The sequence below is a fragment of the Sarcophilus harrisii genome, chromosome 3, assembly GCF_902635505.1.
Source record: "Sarcophilus harrisii chromosome 3, mSarHar1.11, whole genome shotgun sequence".
In the NCBI taxonomy this organism is placed as follows: domain Eukaryota; kingdom Metazoa; phylum Chordata; class Mammalia; order Dasyuromorphia; family Dasyuridae; genus Sarcophilus; species Sarcophilus harrisii.
Genome location: NC_045428.1, coordinates 294,019,520 through 294,040,290, shown reverse-complemented (window position 1 = coordinate 294,040,290; position 20,771 = coordinate 294,019,520). Strand labels below are relative to the sequence as shown.

Here is a 20,771-nt window from a genome sequence, read left to right as displayed (position 1 = left end):
TAAGTCAAATACTCGGAGGTTATGTTAAGAACTCCTTTGTTTAACAAACCATAAAAAATTTGGCCACAACAGGTTTATTGTTTTATAAAGTTCCAATTAGTCTCTTGAATGACTCAGAAAGGAAAAAATACAATAGGATAAAGAATTATAGGTCAGACACTAGTGTGACATTTAAAATTCAGTTTACTTTGTCTAGGAGACTCAGAAAGGAACCCAGATCCTGATGGAACAAGCATAAAAAAACATGGCACCAACAAAAGGCAAATGGAACAAAAAGTATGAAGAATAAGCAAAAGAAATCACTGCAAATAAGGGGCCATTAGGATTGAGATATTTAGGGAGAAAGGCTGGGTTGCTGAAACATACGTCCCAAAGTAGTTTTCCAGTATCCCCTTTCTTGCCTTCAAATCCTTCACAAGAATCTGAAGCCTTTTCCTCTTGTTATATGTGTACGTGTATGTGCCTGTGAGCATGTGAATGTGTGCATGTAAGAGTGTGTGTGTGTGTGTGTGTGTGTGTGTGTGTGTGTGTGTGTAAAAATAGAAAGATAGACAGAGAGACAGACAGAGGAAGGGAAGAGACAGAGAGAGAGAGAGAGAAAGAGAGACACAGAGAGACAGAGAGAGAGAGAGAGAGAGAGAGAGAGAGAGAGAGAGAGAGAGAGAGAGAGAGAGAGAGAGAGAGAGAGAGAGAGAGAGAGAGAAGCTGTTTGGGGAGGATGGGAAGGAAAGTCACTGTCTATTTTTCTTTGTTTTAAATGTTTATTGTTACTGTTGAGACTCCTTGTGATCTAATTTGGAGTTTTCTTGGCAAAGATATTGGAATGGTTTGCCATTTCCTTCTCCATTTTACAGATGAGGAATTAAGGCAATTATGGTTAAATGAGTTGCCCAGGCTCACACAGTTAGTAAATATATGAAGCTGTATTTGAACTCAGCAATGTTATTCTTCTTGACTCCAGATTCAGTACTTCACCAACTTCACCACATAGCTGTTCTATAAATGTTTGTGTGTGTGTGTTTTTTAATTGTGGTAATCACGAACAAATGCTAGGCAAAGTTAAACTTACTGGCAATACAATTGAGAGAAAGAAATTTATGGGGGAAAGGGAGTATGCCTAAAGAAGAAATAGAGGTTGATCTAACATGGAAAGTATTTTTCCAAAAGTGTCATTTCTGTCAGGGTGGCTAAAATTAACAACAAGAAAAAGGAAGCTGTAGATCCTCTGATGTTATTTTCTAGAATAGAGGAGTAGTTATACTGGGAAAAACATGTGAGCAACAAGTTAGTAGTAAGATGGACAAAAAAAAGGAGTTCTACAACCCTCATCACTACTCTTTTAACAATTATCGCTCTTTACCCATCATCCCTTTAACATTTCTCAGGATACTGACAAAAAGAAGCTCAACTTTAACACAGAGATACATAATACTTAAACTCCAATTCCATAGTGAAAACAGGGGAAGAGAATGGGTGAAAATGCTACAAATTACAAATACTAATATTAATACAAATGGCCAAATTGCTTACCAAGAAACAGTACTTAGAAACAAGAAGACCAGGAAGGTTGCAAAAATTAGAAAACAAAATTCTAAAGATTAAGAACCCAAACTTATACATCCAATAAAAGTCAACCTTCTCTAGGAATAGAGGAGATGGATATTTAAGAAGAAAACAGACCTTGAAAAGTTTACAGAAAGGTATATATTTTAATAAAGTCTAGCAGCCAAAAGAAAATTAAGTATTTAAGATAACTCACAGTTCTCAATGAATAATGATAGTTGCTGACAAAGTACAAGAATACCCAGACAATCTTATTGGTTAAATCAATTCCAGAATATAGTTGTTAGAGGCGGGGGGAGGGGGGGGAAGGGGGAAATGGAAGAGGAAACAATTAAAAACAAAAAAAAAAAAAGAGAAAGAAGGAAATAATTCCAAATCTTTTTTAATAAAGTGGAAATTTAAGGTGAGGTAACCTATTTTTATTAGTATAAAAAGAGAAACTTTGTTTAGAATAGTCCTATAAAGTTCGGATTAATACTTAGAATAATAAGTCTAAGAAAACTTATATATCCTATTCAATCTTTCTTTTCTTTAGTCATTCTAAAAATTTCAACATTTAATATGAGTGGACTAAATGCTCTGATGAAATTATAAGAATTACATATTGATTTAAAAGCAATAATTTGTGGTTTTTTGGAAATAATGCAGAAATATTTAAATTGATTCAACATGAAAAAATAGACTAAAACTATGATAACTGCTGTTTTATCATAAAAATCAGGAGGAGTACTAAGGTTATCAAATAAAGTCTAAATCATATCAATATCATTAAAAGAAATAAAGGCATTAATATTTTATACAAAATGAGAGTATATCTATCTTAAATGTACATATACCTGGTGACTTTTCACAAAAATTGATAACAGGAAACCTCATTGCCATGTTCGATTCTTTGTGATTCCATTTTGGGTTTTCTTGGCAAAGATATTGAAGTGGTTTGCTAATTTCCTTCTCTATCTTATTTTACAGATGGGAAAATTGAGGCAAACAGGGTTAAGTCACTTGCCTCAGGTCACATAGCTAGTAAGTGTTCCAGGCCAGATTTGAACTGAAGAAGATGAATTTTCTTGTCTCCAGGTCCAGCACTCTATCCCACTGTACCAGCGATTTTCCTGGAACTGACTTGATAAATCACTTAATCTCTGTCTACTTCCATATCTTCAGCTGTAAAATGGGGATAATAATAGCATCTATCTCCCAAGGTTGTGAAGATCAAATGAGATATTTGTAAAGCAATTATCTCAGTGCCTGGTACACTTAATAAATGAAGTTTCCTTCCTTCCCAGTAGAACTATGCTCAAATATAACAGACAATTTTTTTTAAGGAAGAAATATAAATTCCTAATAATTATAATGAAAAGATAATGAAAATTCACTAATAATCAAAAAATTACAAATCAAAACCATGACAACTTTACATCCACTAGAATGATAACAATAATAAAGAACAATAAGACCAAATGTTATCAAAGCTGTGGAAAACATTTTTGATTGAACTATAGAGTAGTATAAACATTGTAGTTAACAACACGGCAATATTGATTAAGAGTAACCAAGCTACTCATACCTTCTGTCCAATGTTTTCATTGTTAGAATTCTTTTTTTCAAAACCATCCTAAAAAGAAAAAAAGGACATGTCCATACAGAATATTTATAACTGTACTATTTGTTATTGGAAAAAATAGAAACAGCTATATGTTCAACAATTGGTAACTAGATGAATAAATTATGGTATGATAATATAATGGAAAATTGCAGTGTCATAAAAGGTAATAAATATAGATAGGCATCTATAGGGAGAGCTCTACAGATATATACATATGTATCATATATATATATATATATATATATACACAAAAAAGCTTATAAGGAAACAGTCATAACAAGGGTAAAGCAAGTAAGGCATTTATCTGATGTATGAAGTGAAATGTGTAGAAATGTGTATAAAATATGTATCCACAATGTCAAGAATGTGAGTACAATTTAATATTCTCCCCTAGAGCTCCAAATCAGTTATAGTGCTGCAAGAAAATGTGGAAGGACCTATGTGCAGAGGCAATAAATAATATCTATAAAACTAGAATTGTGTATATATATATATATATATATATATATATATATATATATGAATATTGAGTTGAATAGGTACATATGTTTTCCTTTGTTCTCAAAGAGTACTGAAGTGACATCTCTATGTTAGGGTCAAGATACAGTTTATCTGACTGTGGCTAATCAGATCAATATGAACTCAGATGGCTCTAGTAAAAATAATCCATGTGAACATTGGAGTGATGTCTCTAAATTTGCATGTTCCTTTTTTTTTTTTTTTTTTTTTTTTGAGCCACTGCTTGCTCAAGAGCAAAGAGCCTTCTTTGATGTGAGCATGGTGTGGGTTATCTTGTGCCAGCATCTCCCATGTCTCACAATCCATTCCAAAGCTCTTCACAGAGTCCTTAAGAGTGTCCTTATAATGGTTCTTCTGACCTCTGGGTGAGTGCTTGCATTGTGAAAATTCCCCATAAGATAGATTTTGGGGCAAAGGTACATACCTTGGCATTTGAACAGCATGATCAATCCATCAGATTAGTGCTCTTTGGTACAGAGTTTGAATGCTTGGCAGTTTAGCTTAACAAAGGACCTCAGTGTATGGTATTTTATCTTAGCAGGTGACTTTCAGAATCTTCCTAAGATAATTCAAATGGAAGCAATTCTATTTCCTAGCAGGGTGCTAGCAGACTGTCCAGATTTCACAAGCATACAACAATAAGGTCAGCACAACAGTTCTATAGACCTTTTCTTTGGTAGGCAGTCTAATACCTCTTCTCTCCCACACCATCATAAAATGAAAGAGAGAACAGACAAGGAAGAGAAGGAAGGGGATAAGAGAATATACCAGAACTATAGACAGAAAGGGATGTAGCAGAAATTTGTTTTTTGTTGCTTGTTTGCTATTTATTAATTCATTGGATTCTATTCTGCTGATTAAAAAAGGTTAGAATTTGTAAAGGGATTCATTCATTTAGATATTTGTTAATCCATACCTGTTGTATCAAAATATGTCAATAAAATTTCTTTTTTTAAATTGCTAATAACAATACAAATGCCAGAGAGATTCCTCAGAAGATGATTAAGAAGTTATTTCCAAGCTCAGTCCCCTTCATTGGCTCAAAATAATAATAATAAAAAAACTAAACTAACAGACTCTTCTCACATCCCCCCCTCCCATCCTATCCCTACACCACCCCACACTAGATAGAATAAAACAAAGAATGGGTAGGGATGAGGAAAGGGATTAGAGACATTCAGGGATGTACTCCCCACTGATCTAGGAAAGGAAAAAGAAGGGAAATTATATGGTCTTTTAATTCATATTTTCTGAAGTTGGAGAGCTTTTCGAGACAGGACCTTGGCAGGGGAACAGGGGAAAAGAAAAATCAAGTTCCATTAGTGGAAAGGGGTTGTTTTGAGGGTTTTGCAACATGTGCCTCCTAGATAAGGGTGTGCTTCAGGGACTTCAAAAAAGGTTCCTTCCTGGAAGAATAGGGGGACTCTCTAAGCATATAATGAGTTCTTATGCTGAGTCTCTCCCCAAAAGAAGGATGTTAAGTCCTTAGAATCTGCCAGTTTAAGTTTAAGAAGTTTAAGAAGTTACAGAGATGTGGTTGACCCCAGAATGTGCAGGTAAAATGAGAATTGTTCCTTTTAACAAAAGTGGAAAAGGTGATAAATTGAAGGCCTTGGATTCAGTTCAAATGATATATTTTTTTAAATGACAGAAGACTAAGAATTTTTCCAATGTAACCGAGCCTTTATCCTATTCATGTTAACTCTATGCCATTCCCATGCTGTACAACGAAAGGAACTTATTTTATATCTGAATTTCTCTTCTTTCTCTAGTCTATCTTTCTGCGGCGGCATGCAATTCGGCATTTCTCAATAAGGTCCAGATTTTCTTCATCAGAAACCGGAGGGAAAACAGTAAGTAGGCCATTCTTTGAAAATAAGAAAAAGATGTTCCCTTGAAATCAGTCATTGAATGATGAAACAACAAAGATGAATTTGTTTGACTACCCCCTGATAACTAATTTCAGACAGTACATAAAACAAGGAGATGTATGCTTGCCAAAGGGGAAGGAAGGGAAGGAAAGGAAGGAAATAAACATTCGTGTAGCATTTATATAGTGCCAGCAACTGTGCTCTTAGCTTTTTGCAAATGTTATCTCATTTGATCCTCACCACAAACATGGGAGGTAAGTGTTGTTATTTCCCCATTTTATGGTTGAGGAAACTGAGGCAAACAAAAGTTAAATAAGTTGCCCAGGATCACCCAGTTGGATTTGAATTCAGGTTGAATTGAACTCCAGCACTCTATCTACTCTTCCAGGCCCAGGACTCCTTCTACTATGACACCAGCTATCTATAGATATTTGTCTAGGATAACTGTGAAAAGAAAGACAATAACTCTTTTTCTATTGTAATAACTTTGAAATACTTCCTCTAGAAATATGATTTGTATTAATACACATTCCACATATTTATACTAGGGTAACTATACTCCCTCTCCTACACATGCACTTGCAAACATAGACATGCACATAATTTATATCAGATCTGAGATCCTTTCTGATTTTTTGCATTGTAATAAGCAGTATCAAAGTATAATACTTGAATATTTCTTAGACAGGAGTGTGAATGTGAAGATCTGAGTCAGGATGGTCAGAATGGAGTTATGAGACTGAAGTCAACCATAAATGTTAAAGAAAATGGAACTAGAAACCAAGATTGTCTGAGTAGAACAGAAAGACAGAGGAATGAGAAAGGGAAGTGTTCTTTTCAGGTCCAATTTAAAACTAATTAATTTTGAAAGAGAAGACAAATTTGCAGCTTTGTGACTGAAGTATTCTATTTATTCACTGAACCAGAGAATAGCATAAAACTTTCTTACAGGCTACTCAGAACCTCACTCTCTCAAAGAAATATAACACTGCCATTGAAACCTGAAGTGCTCTGATGGGATTGGGCTCCAAGAGAAGGAAGAGTTTTCTGTCTCCTCCAACTACCAAAGCCAAGAGCTCATTATAAAAGGAGTTTTCTAATTCCAGCAATGGTGAAAGGCTGAACCTTTGCATCTATGTCATGTCTGTGTCTAGTTAATTAATTGCTTTTCACAAAGGTCTGAGCAACAACTAGACTTGTCAAAGGTAAAAAGCTATCCAATGGACAGAAGTAGCTACACCCAAAGAAAGAACACTAGGAAATGAATGTAAACTGCTTGCATTTTTATTCTTCTTCCCGGGTTATTTATACCTTCTAAATCCAATTCTCCCTGAGCAACAAGAAAACTGTTCGGTTCTGCACACACATATATTGTATCCAAGATCTACTGTAACCTATTTAACATGTATAGGACTGCTTGCCATCTGGGGGAGGGGATGGAGAGAGGGAGGGGAAAAATTGGAACAGAAGTGAGTGCAAGGGATAATGTTGTAAAAAATTACCCTGGCATGGGTTCTGTCAATAAAAAGTTATTAAAAAAAAAAGCTATCCAAAGCAGGTAACTCAGGAACTCCTAAACCACATCAATTGAAATTGGGAAGAAGAGGGGGAAAATGGTAATATTAGCAGGATTATCTTGAGGATCAAGACTGGTTCCAATAACTACATTGAAAACTCAGTTATGACATGCTTTATGTGTGAAGGACTGTGGCTGTGGCATTTCTTTATGCCAGTCTTAGAGATTATGATAAGAGACAGTAGAAATGGCTGAAGGAGTCAGGTAATAAAGATCCTAGAGGAAGGGGGATCTCTTGGAGTTACTTTGTGCTCTTAATAAGTCATCCTAAATTTATATTTTGTGCTTGTCAAGCACTATCTCGCTTACAAAAGAGGAAAAGATTGAAAGACAGGTTGAAATCTGGCAGATATAGTGCCATTGTGCTTAGGCCTTTAGCATGATGATTAGAATTTTATTCCCCACCTGGCACAGTTGAAGTGATTTTGGAACCCTAATCCCAGAAAGAACTGCCAAATCATATATAGTTTCAGGGAGATAATGGAAGCATTTTCCTCATTCAAACACTAATGGGGGAAGAAAGGAGTCAAAAGGAATTCTTCCTCTTCTCCAAAATGTATTAATTAGAAATGTCACCCTTAAACATAAAGAAGAAAATCCATAGAACCCTCTCAAAAATACCCATACTATCTAAGAGTACTATGGAACTCATTACCATCATCTCATTCCATGAGCATGTTGTCTATATTCTGCTATAGCAGGATATATTCCACCGAGATTCTATCTAACTTGCTGTGGCTTTCTTTCAGATCTCCTGACATTGTGTAGATTCCAAAAGAATTCCTGGGCTTTCTCTCAATTATCTCTTGCTCTTGCTTTATGATTGGTCTTTTCTCTAATAACATCTTACATGTCACTTTTCCTTCATAGTTCTTCATTAAAATATGTTTCAACCTATTCATAACTAGCATGAGCCTCTTCATTACCCTTTAGATGGCTCACAACTTCAATTCATCAACAGAATGTGATATTCCATGATGCATAATCATACAGCTTCATTGGGAAAACATTGACACTAAAAACATGGGCCTTTGTTTTAGGAAAAACCTCAGGATCATTAAAAGCACCCAAAAGCAATTCAGCGTACTCTCCCTCTCCCATTCAGTTATAAATTCAGTTTATTTTCAATATAGAGTGTCCATACAAGTTATAGATACTGATGGACTAGTATTAGCCAACTATCTGTCAAAATTGGGATAATAGTCATTCTTCACTCCCTGAGCTTTTCCAGTGTGGATAATTAGACCAAATTCATTTGAGAGCTCATAGATCTCATTTAAGAGGCTCCAAAATTTTCTAATCCTTAATTCAATCATAAAATGTCATCCTCAAATAGGAATATATAAAGAACTTCACTATCTATATAGAATTTCTCTTTAACTTGGACTCTGCTTTGAATATACTCTATGATAGTAGTAAATACTTCCTGTTTTATCCTTCCTGTGATAATCACAGCGACCATCAAACAAAGTCATCTCTATTCCATCTTTCCAAGGATTGCATATGATTTTTGATGTGTTTGGGAAACATTTTGTTAAAGGACAGCCTTTAAGGAAACATTTTGGTCCACCAAACCATATTTTATAGTTAAAAAAAAATAAGCATTGCTACATCATACATTTTCAATATTTTAGCCTGTTCTATGATCATAAAGATGTAGTTTATGATTAAATGTCATTTGGAATAATCTGCCTGTTCCCTTTATGTATAGACATGTAGCTTAGAAATGTTAAAGAAATGGAAGAGTAGCTATATCTGTTCATTGATGATAAAGCTTGCTACAGAATTCTTCATAGATATTTAAACTTTCTACCCATCCCTGCCTTTTCTCCATTTTTATCTTTAAATGCCCTCCAGATTATCTGACTTGGTTAGATCCCTTTTCAAATTCTCAGTAAACTTATTTTTGCTTTCACTTCTTTTATTTTACTAAGTTACATAAAATTTTTCATCTGAATTCTTTGGAATGTGTGTGTATGAAAAATATTTTATTTTTCCTCAATTCTATGTTAAGCAATTTTAAACATTTTTAAAGTTTTGAGTTTCAAATTCTATCCTTCCTTCCCTCCCTTTCCTGCTCCCTCAGAATGTAAACAATCTGATATATTTTATACACATGCAATCATATAAAACATTGGAATATTTTTCAAGTCTATACTATAAACCAGTATTGCCATTGGCTGCCATATCTCTCCTTGGTAAAGAGGCCAAATATTTGATGGCTGAAGTAATTCCTAGGTTCTTTTGGATTCTTTATTGTGATGGTGAACCATTTAAATAGTGATAATTCATGTTATTTTTAGCTATTCTTCTATCATGTCCTATTTGGACTTATAATAAAACCAATTCTACCAATTTCTTCACTTGCCCTTCCATCGAGAACGAGCCTTCATTTGGCTCCAATTTCTTAATGTCTTCTAGGTTCATTTATAGGGAGAATATTAAAATTGATGTGATTTTTTTCATCAAATAGAATTTCCACTCATTGGTCACTGTATAAGGATTTCCCATTCAGAATACCAACAACTAAGTAAGTGTTTCTAGGCAATCTAAAAATTGTATTATACTTAGCCTGTCCAGACCCCCCCATGACCCACTTCACACACAAACTTTATTCCCATTCTGTTCCCATTACTGATAAAGCACTAAGAAATTGCACAAGACTGGATCATTTTGTATTTTTCTTTGTAAATAAATTATCATAGCTATCACCCAGTGACCAAGAGGTAATAAGCACCTACATATTTAACTAGATTGAGCCTCACTTAGGCACCTACCTTATATGAAGAACTAGCATGGCTACCCCAAAAATGGGTCTTGTCAGGTCAAACTAATTTCCTTTTCTGATAGATTTTGATGGATTTAGAAATCAGGAGAGAAAACTTTAGACATGGGATCTTTAGATTTGAGCAACATATTTGATACTCTCTTATGCTATCTTTTTATACCAGCTAGGTAATAATACAGTGAAGTAGATTCAAAATTGGTTAAATAACCAGGAACAAAGGATAGATAATGTCAAGCTGGAAGGAAGGCACATGGGAATGTTCCAATGATCTGTCCTTGGTTAACATTTTAAATGGTAACTTGTTAAATTATCAGTGTCTTGAATGAAGATATATTTTTATGGTTAACAAATTTGCTAATGACATGAAATTGGGAGGAACAGATTACACAATGGAAAAAAGAGCCAAGATTCAAGGTTTCAGTAGACTTTTTAAAAACTGAAATTATCACTAATACAAGTCAAAAATTATGACCAGCTCTGCTTTGGGCAGGAAAAAACTCTAGAAGATTTCCAAATTATTTAAGTCCCCTATAACTGCTATGTACATCTCTGGGCTAGGATTTATTTCCTGAATTCCTCATTTATTTTTTCTTTCTTGCCAAGCAATTTGTAATATACTGCAATATTTTACTTCTGTTTTTGCCTTTACTGAACAATACTCAAATGTTCCCCAGCAAAATTTCTTCCTCTGGTTCCTGATCTTTCTCACATAAATATATCTTATTTTATTTATGATGCCCTACCTCCTCCCTACACACACACACACACACACACACACACACACACACTACACACACGCACACACACAACACAGCACAACACAACATAAAACATTTTTACCTATCCTTTTTTTTCTTTTTTATTGAGGCATACCTTTCCAGAGTCACATTTTAATTATGGAATATCCCACCAAGTCTTGTTAATAGTATTAGGACCTAAAATTCATTTTACTCATTGCCCATATCTTGTCCAGTTGTAAACAGATTATTTGGGGGTCATTGATTTTGTTACAATTTCCTTCCATTGACTTTGTCTCTTGAGAACTGTAGAATATTTCCAATGTTATTCTTCCTACAGTGTGGCTACTCTTTTACAATTTCTAGGTTGGCAAATATATATAGGCACTTTCTTCCTTCCCTCTTCTTTTTTCAGTCTAAAGCCCTTTTGATTAAATATACAAGATCCTAGGCAAATACCTTCTTTCCAGGTTCTGAAAGATATACTCTATCCCTGTCATTCCATGATGGAGAAATTCCAATCTATTCTCAGATACTCTCTCTCTAACCATCTTTTTAGTTCTCTAATCTTTTTTAATTCTCAGTATCCCCTTGCTTTCAATGTACAGCAAAGAAGAAAATGCAATCTCTTCTCCTGAGATCATCAGTTTCTTTCCCAAAATATTATGATCTCTGACACTGCTGCCAAAGTCCTTTCTGGCAGTACCATGTGAATCACCAGAATTGGTCTTTGACAAGTCTTGAAAAGTTCTCTATGATATATTGAAGACATTCTCTGAGAAGACAACAAATCTTTCCATTATTGTTTTCAGATTAATAAATAGCTGCCTTGGTATCTCCCAGCAAAGTGTCACCAACCACCACTAATGATAACTGCTGACATATATATCATCTGCTCTACTATTTTTTTCTTCTTTTATTATAAGTCTTCTCTTCTAATTTACATCTAACACCACTTGTGGAATTATTTTATAATTTCTGGGGAGGAAATTATCATTTCTGTTTCCTTCTCAGAACATTCAGTTCTCTCCTCTTAAGGAAGAACCTCAAATTTATTTTTTGGTTATTTAGTTCCAAGTATCCAAGCTCTTTGTGAGGCATGCTTTTGTTTTCCAAACTCTTAAAAGTGATCAGAGTTCCCCTCCTCCTCTTTAAATCATTTTTTTTTCTGTTATTTTCTTGCCTGTTCTGTTATTTTTTTGGGGGGGGGGATTATTTGTTCTTACTAACAAATGTTAGTATTGATTCTTTATAACCCAGAGTGTGAAAGGGCATTGCTTGATTCCTTTTACTTCTCTCTCCAGGAGGAAGACAGCCCTAAATTTTGTTTTGGGTTTTTTAAATTGTTTTTTACTCCAAACTTAAACACTAAATCAAATGAGCATTTCCATGTACACATTAGAGCTTAAAAAGAGGGTTGTATATGAAACTGTGAATTTCTCTTATACACAACTTGCTTTTCTTTATAAAATATGTAATCTATTCAATATGTGACTTTCAAAACTGTTCTGCTTTTCTGATTCCATTCTAATGTTCTTCCTGTTCTCTTCTATGCATTTTTTTAAAATGCTACAATGACCCTCTTTTCTTTTTCCTTATCTTTTTAACAACCTCATCCATATCTCTTTTTTCCCTCCCAACTCTGTCCTTCCTTGAAAACATTCATTCACTAGCCTTGTAACAAATGTGCATAAGATTTGCAACATATAAGATATGTAAGTCCACATGGGTTATCTAAATGTGTAAATATGCAATTCACAGGTGGCATAAATTGGAATCCAGCCATCCCTCTGTAGGGGAGATTACAATTTTTTTCTTTGAAGGAAGTAGGAAAAGGGCCATGGGCTAAGTATTTATTCCTCTTCAGGAAGACTGTCAAACTAGACTTCTATCTACCTCAAATATTGCTAATCTGGGAATATAAATTTGGTTCAGAACAAAAGCCATTTCTCTGGTCACTCTGAAAGAGGAAAGTTGGCCTCAACTTACACAACTTAACCCTAGGTTCCTTTTAAGCACTGGATACACAAAAAACCATCAGAAAAAGTGAAGGGCAGTAAACCCTTTTATCCAAAGATACAGCACACAGAAATCAGAGAAGATATACAGAATAAAATAGAATAGAAAATATATGGGAATAAATGAGCTCTTAAGATGGAAATGAGATGAGAATTTAGCAAATTCCTTCTCTGAAGCATCTAGAGAGAGAAGATTGAGATCAGGGACATGTTGAGGAATTTATTTCTCCTACATATAAACAACTTCCAAAATCTTTCTCTGAAGTATCCCGTCCTTATATCTCTTCTGAAGGAACTTGAGAAGCTCTGGCATCAACTCCATCTCTTTTTCTAGTATATAGCATGGTCAAAGAATTCTTTCCACCAGATAGGAGTCAAAGCCTCCTACAAATACAACAGCCCACTAGGTAGGAAACCTATCATATATATACATAGTCAAGCACAACAAATTTTCATATTGTGGGACTGTGCTTTGCACATAAATGGTGGGCAGAAACAGAAATATAAATATTACACAATCAAAACAAGTCACTACAAAATTCTCTCCTGGTCTTTGGTCATGAGAACCTCAGTTCTTTTCTTTCAAACTGCTCATGGATTATTATCATCCACCATGTTTGTATCTTTATGTCTTTTTACCACCTCACAGCAACTTGACTGGTTTTTCTTGGGCTTCAGAGGGTAGAACTAACAGAATCATTTAAAAGTAAAATGAGACTCTTGACTTCTCCTCATTGGACAATCCCTCATAGCAATGTTGTAGAAGGGAATCTTTTTCAAAAATATGTTTGAGTTTGTGACTTTAAAATCTCTTTGAATTTTAGGATATGTCCATCTAATGAGTTTATGGGCTATAAAGAATGGCATTTCACATATTGAAGAGGGACAGCTCCCTAAGGATACAAGGCAGAAATATTCAGAGCCTGTAGACTTCTTATAATATTCACCAGGTCTTTCCACTTCGGAAGATGATGGAAACATTAACTATAGAGAAAGATCTCAGTAATTAATTTTTTTTCTTCCCAGTTGTGAACTTGTTGTGAGTCTTCAATATTTTTTTTATAATCCTATGGTCTTTTTTCCAGTCCTTTCCAGACCCTAGATTCTTCCCACAATAATTTTCATATTATAATGATTTCCTCTTCCCTGTTCTCACAATGTGTAATAGATAAAACACTGGACTTGGGGGTAAGAGTCTTGAGTTCAAAGCCTACTGCAGATACTGACTAGTTATAACTATGGACAAGTCATTTTTACCATTTTAAGTCTCAGTTTCTTCATTTATAAAATGTTGATTCTAAGGGCACCTACCTTGCAAGTTGTTGGGAAGTCTCAATGAGATAATGTATATAAAGTGTTTTCTAAATCTTAAGGAGCTATATTAAATGTGAACTTTTATTATTTATTCATTTTCCTTCCTTGCAGGAACCTACTGAAGAAAAAGAATACCCCCCTGGCTGTCAAGATTCACTGTTGTCCCATCTTCAGTCCACCTCTCCAGGAAGAGTCCATTCATCTGAGAAACTACTGGCAGCATTGGAATTGAAACGCTACTATAGCTTCTGCCAGGATGCCCCTTTGCCAAAGCCAGGACACCAAGAAGAGGAAGGAGAAGTGAAAGGAGCTGGGAGGACTCTGGGAGGGCTCAGCCCCACCATGGCTCCCAAACTGGGCTTAGAAGTTCGTAAACTCAGCAATGGCAGAATGATGACTTCTCTAAGACTGAGTTCCCAGCAGCCCCGTAGTGTTCCACTTCGAGAAAAAAAAGCAACCCAGATGCTGGCTATTGTTCTGGGTGAGTTGCATGGGAATGGCATTTGCCAGAAGGTAGAAATTCTGCATCATATAGATATAGGTCCTGGGTATTACTGAGGGTTAATGAAAACCATAGTTACTTCAGTTATTCACTACCAAGCCAAAAACCAGTGAATCTGGCCTCAATAAATGTGAGTTCAAATCATGATTCTTCCAGAATTAGTTATGTGCTTTAAACCTCTTAACTTAGCCACTTAACCATTGATCTCATCTTCCTTGTCTTTCTTTATAAACTGAGGATAATATTTGAAACCTGTCTCCCAGATAAAACAAAATAAGGTGCACTTTGCAAATAATGAAGTGTTATATTCAAGTGATGAGATAATAATAACTCACATGAATATATCTCTCTAAAATTTAGAAAACACTTTATTTATGTTATATATCTATAAGTATATTAAGTGATTGATTGATTTGATAATGAAAGCAGTGTAGTCTAGTAGAAAGAGCCCTTGCTCTTTGGGTTCAAATTCCACCTTTGATGCTTCCTAGCCATGTGACATGGAGCAAGTGACTTAACTTTCCTGAGTCTCAGTTTCTCATTTGTAAAATGAGAGGATTGGAGAAGATGGTCTCTAAGATCTCTTAACAATGATAGATCTATGAACCTATAGTGATAATAATGCTTCAAAGAGATATCAAGAACTATTAAAGAGACATCTGGGAACTAAAAAGTTGGGGAGGGTTGAAAAGGTTCAAGAGTTTAGTTCTCCTATACCATTTTGATACACAGTGGGGCAAAATGTGAAATGAACTCTTTTTTGCTTTCTAACTTTTGCTCTTTTTTGCTTTCTCCATTTGAAATCTAGGGGCTTTCATTGTCTGCTGGCTGCCTTTCTTCTTGACCCATATTCTCAATACTCATTGCCAGACCTGCCATGTGCCCCCAGAGCTCTACAGCGCTACTACATGGCTGGGTTATGTGAACAGCGCCCTCAACCCTGTGATCTACACCACCTTCAATGTAGAGTTCCGCAGAGCTTTCCTCAAAATCCTGTCCTGCTAAAAGGAGAGAAGGGTCTCTACCTTCATTGACTTCTTTTGGTCCTTCCAGGGACAATGAGGAGCGTAACTCCATAGGGGGCAGTCAGAAGCCTTTAGCTACACTCCAGGATTTCATTTGCCAGGCTGCTTGACATCCTTGTATTATACTTTGTTTTCTCAACTTCAGTAGTTCAAGTCTTAAGTCTATCCTTCACAGAAATGCCCAAGTAACCTTCTTAATGTGGCACACTGATTACAGGATTTCTATACTCAAATCTTCAGGCCTCCCCATTGCTTTTGGAAAACATTTAAACTCCTTATCCTGCTATTTAAGGCTCTCTGCAATTCAGCTCCAATCTGCCTTTCTAGTCTTGTCTGACATTTTCTGCTTCACAAGCTGTAAGTTTTAGCCAAATGAGACTTATTTTCCATTCCTTGTTCTTCTCTTGCTCTCTTCTAGTGCCATTTCTTTGCTCATGCCTTCCTCTTATCTCTGGGATGGACTATTCTCCTTCTCATCTCTGCCTATTAAAATATTTCCCTTCTTTCAAGACACAACTCAAATGGTCTTTCTTTGCTGGATCTCCCTTTCCTCAAATTTTCTCAAAGCCTTTAGTCTTGCTCTCTCCTTGACCTTATCACATTATACACTGTATTATATTTATTGGTCTATATGTCAGATAGTCTTGTAAACTTGTAATGAGATATGTTTATAAAGCATTTAGCATACTATCTAATATATACAGTAGGTCTTAATAAATTCTTGTTTTTTTATGCTTCCCCCCATTATAATGTAAACTCCCTTTAGCTAGGGATTCCTATCCTACTGTATTTATTGATCTATATGTCTGATATTCTTGCAATCTAGTCATAAATTGTAAATTCCCTGAAAGTAAGGCTTTCTATCCTATCCTATTTGCCTAAATGCCTGTTATTCCCTCCCATAATTGTAATTCCTCCCAATCTGTATTAGTTTATAGAATCCTAGAAGCTAAGGACTGTGTTGTTTTTTCATTTCTGAATCCTCAGAGCTTGGCACATAGTAAGTGTTTAATAAATGTTCGTCAAATTGAAGATTTAGGATCTCTCAAGAGGGCAAGAGACAGACAAGCACATAAATTATTCCATAATGATTCACTGTTCCACGTTTCTAGTGAAATCTAAGAATACTCAAACTATTTTTTGGATAACTGGAGAGGACACGAGAGTGACAATAATTCTCAAAGAAGTGACTAATACTAAATGCTAAACAAAAAGCAATCTGAAGCATAATTGGACAGAGGGTAAAAAAAATCATTCATATTGAACCATTACTTCTTGAAATCTCAGCCAGTGGCCTCAGTCAGGTTAATGTTATACAGTACATTCAGGACTAACTCCATGGAGGAAATTTTCTTTACTCATCACCTAGTAATAAAAATAGGAAAGCCTTTCTGTCTAAGAGCATATGATCCCCATAGGAGAGTGACAGCATGAGTAATGGTCACATTCTGGACACAGAGACTCAGAAGTCATTTTATGTGAGTAATAAGACCATAGATTTAGACTTTCAAAGAACCCTAGACACTAAGTATTCAAACCTTCTCATTATACAAATGAGAAAACTGAGACCCTTGGAAGTTAAAATGTGTTTTTCAAGGTCACAGAAGTGGTAAGTGACAGAGGCCATATTTGAACCCAGTTTTTCTGACTCCAAAGCCAGTGGTTTTTATATTCTACTGATATTTCTCCAAGGAAGCAAGAGCTGTCTTGGGATTCAATTCTAATTCTATGGCCAATACCATAGCCAAAACCTGCTGATATCCAACCTTTGCCAACTCTCCTGAAGTAATAAAGCAGCTTGGAGGATGCCCTTTAGGTAACTTGCTCCCTTGACCATCAGGACAGATAAGTGTCACTAAGTACCAGCCAGATGAACTCTGCACTAACACCATAGTGGGAATGATTCTTCCTTCATTATTTTGTATGGCTATTGGCCCCAGTGACTCTTAAATCTCAACTCAGAGTTGTGTCCAAGTTTTTCTCTAGCCCAAGCCTACATATGCAGTTCTCTAAGTATAAAGATGGGGCAGGTAGGTGGTACAGTGGATAGTGCTGGATTTGGACTAAAGAAGACTCATTTCTCTGAATTCAAATCTGGTCTCAGACACTTACTAACTGTATGACCCTGGGCAAGGCACTTAACCCTGTTTGCCTCAGTTCCTCATCTGTAAAATGAGTTGGAGAAGGAAATAGCAAAGCATTCTTGTATATGTGCTAAGGAAACCCCAAGTAGGGGTCAAAAAGAGTCAGATACAACTAAAATGATTGAACAACAAAAAAGCATAAAGATGAAACAAAAGCAGCAAGTGATAACCCATTGTTGGCTCAAATGACTTTATTAAATCTATAAGTAATCATGGCCCATCAATGGCACATCAAAAACAAGTGATCTGAGGACCTCATATGTGGAGTGTTTTATGCCATTCCTAGAAGAGGAAAACCACCTGCTCAGCTGACTTAGGAGGCTTCCAGAACCCTCATGTTTATTATAGCAGAGGATCTCCTGATCTGGGTCAAGGTGAACTATCCCTAGGCTATGTTTTGACCTAATTCTTTTAGAATCCCTGAAGGGCCATGACTTTTACTTCTCTGAGTTTCTGAAAAGAATGCCAGCTGTAAAGAGGAAGAAGAATAGTGTCATGCTGGTAAATGTTTAATAACTGGCTTTCAAAAAATGCACACAAAATATTCTTTAAAGTCCAATCTGCATTATTAATATTTTCTCCAATACTTTTTAAAATCTAAACAATCAATAAAATAATGAGTCTGTGCCTGATCTGTAGCATTTGATGATTTCCAAGGTATAAATGCTCTCACTGAAAATTTAAAACTCATCTCAAGTTGGCATGAGTTAGCTCCAGCACATAGCTAGAGAGTAAGGATTTAGAGGCTTGCTTATTGGCAACTAAAAGTAGCCTGACATAGAAATATTAGATAGATAGATAGACAGACAGACAGACAGATATGAGAGAGAGAAAGGGGTTAGAGGGAAACAGAGAAGAAGGGAAGGAGGGGAAGAGATAGAGAGAGATGTGGGGGTCAGGTATCGTATTAAGTACTGGGTTTACAAATATAAGCAAAAAAAAAAAAGATAACACCTCTCAAGAAGCTTACATTATAATAGGGGAGACAACACATAAAGAAGGTCTGAAAAGTGTGATGGAGTGGAGTGGAAAGGGAAAGTGGATACAAGGCTGCTGGTAAGGAGATGGGATTAGGAGTAATGTGAGAGGAGACAATGTGGATGTCCTGAGCATTTGATGAAATAATGATTCCAAACAGATACTAGAAGAGGGATCAGGAAAAAATGAATCTCCAAGTTGAGAAAGATAAAAAAAAGTGTGTTGGACTTGAGGTCTGGTTAATATGGCTTTAAATCCTGCCTCTGATATTTCCTATTTACCTGTTCCCTGGGCAAGTCATTTGATGTTTTCAGTACCCCAGGCAAGTATCTATCTAAAAATAAAAGTAGAACAAAGTGTTGTTTGTCTTTATTGCTAGAAGGAATTTTCTTACTGAGAGTTTCCTATATCAATGAAATAACAGGTTCAGAATCTTCCCTCTTCCAAAATACTGGAAGTATCTAGCTCACAGGGTTGTGAGGCTCAAATGAGAAAATTTATGTAAAGTACTCTGAAAACTTTAAAAGGTCACATTAATGTCAGTTATTTGTATATGTCCTCTAGCCTTCCAAGGTAGCTGACTTCAGTAGCAGACTTTCTTTCCTGAGGCCTTTTTTGGATTGTTCAAGATAGCCTGCAAAGGCAAGAGACAGTTTTTTCATGCATCTCCATTCTCTCCTACGTCATGGTACATTGCCTAGGTTATCTGTTCACAAGGGTCTTATTTTTCATTGAGTCACTGTTTCCATTCTTCTCTCTGGAGCTTATTTCATCCCAGCTCCCCTTGCATTTTGTACTCTAGTATTTGCTTAAAATAGGTTTCTCAGAGAGTTGCATAGTTTTCCCCAGGCAAAGCACCTTGTTTTCAGCCTTGGCAGTAGTCCCTAAGACCTGATGACTTTCATTATTTTAGGATTGTCATATGGAGGGTCTTTGTGCCATTTAAAAATTTATAATTCTTGAATTTTAATAACTTGGAGCACATTAGAATCAATTTGTAATTATCCCTTCAAACAACATTTTAAGGGCATTTTTTCCTTGCCATTTATCTTCTTGCCTACTATTGTCATTTTTTTTATCTACAACAATATTTGAAAAAAAAAAAAAGCAGTGTGTGTAATTGTGATACAATTGTGTCAGATTTTAATAAAAAGAACAAATTTGTTTTAAAATATCATCTGTAAATTTCTTCTAGCAGGCCTTTAGGCATTCAACTTAACTTAACAAAGATTTATTAAGCACCAACTGTGGACAATATACTATGTTAGGCCCTGGAGTCATGAAGATGAAAAACAATGTCTACCTTTCAAGTAGTTAGTGATGGAACTTAATATAACCACAAAAAATATGATATCAATACTATGTAATGGGGCAAAAGAATGCTTCAAAGTGCTTTAAGAAAATTTGAGGAAAGACAATGGGGGTGGAGAAAAGGATAAAGGACAATTAAATAAAGGCAAGGTTAGAACTGTGATTAGGAATGTTTAAAAAAATAATTTGAGGATTGAGTGTTTCAGTACCAAGGACAGTTCAATTTCAGTTATAGTTGACCTAGGAAAAAAGTATAGTCTCTTCCCCAGAGATTCTGTACATTGTCTAGATAGAATATTAGGTAGATGGTGTGTCCTGGGAAAGAGTTATCATTACAATTGAACCTTGGAAGTTCTGATCCAGAAGGTGGTGACTTTAAGGGTTAAAGAGTGGCAGAAGCTACAGAAGGTGGCAAGGCTAGGGATAGTGAAGTCAGATGACAAGATAACGAAGTCAAGTCCCTAGGCTAAATGCCTCATTCACTTCATGATACTTACCGCTCTGGGAGCACCCAGTCTGGGTCTTTAATGAAAAAAATCTCACATAGTTGTGAGTATGGAGTAAGTATATGTTAAGCATGAGAGACATTCTGTGCAATGTATGGGGATGTAAAATGATAGGATAAGAAAGGGAAACAGCTAGTATTGAAGTCTGGTTTGACAAGAATATAGAATGTGTAAAGAGTAATACTGCAAAATAAGCTGAAAAATAATTTGAAATCATATAATGGGAGGCTTTGGACACTAGGCTAAAGGATTTATTTTTTTATTGGCAAAAGGAAGTATCTTCAATGGATGTTGAGCAAGGAAGTGACATGAT

General features: G+C 35.6%; 1 protein-coding gene across 1 annotated transcript in view; it reads left to right on the top strand.

The window, feature by feature from the left end:
- The window catches only part of DRD3 (dopamine receptor D3), a 64,059-nt gene extending 45,847 nt beyond the window's left edge, over positions 1-18,212 (top strand). The window contains exons 5-7 of the mRNA XM_003763596.3: positions 5,461-5,541; positions 14,104-14,473; positions 15,303-18,212. Of these exons, the coding sequence (XP_003763644.2) occupies positions 5,461-5,541; positions 14,104-14,473; positions 15,303-15,499 (648 nt within the window). The 3' untranslated portion in view covers positions 15,500-18,212. The remainder of the gene's footprint in view (positions 1-5,460; positions 5,542-14,103; positions 14,474-15,302) is intronic.
- The last annotated feature ends 2,559 nt before the right edge of the window (positions 18,213-20,771 follow it).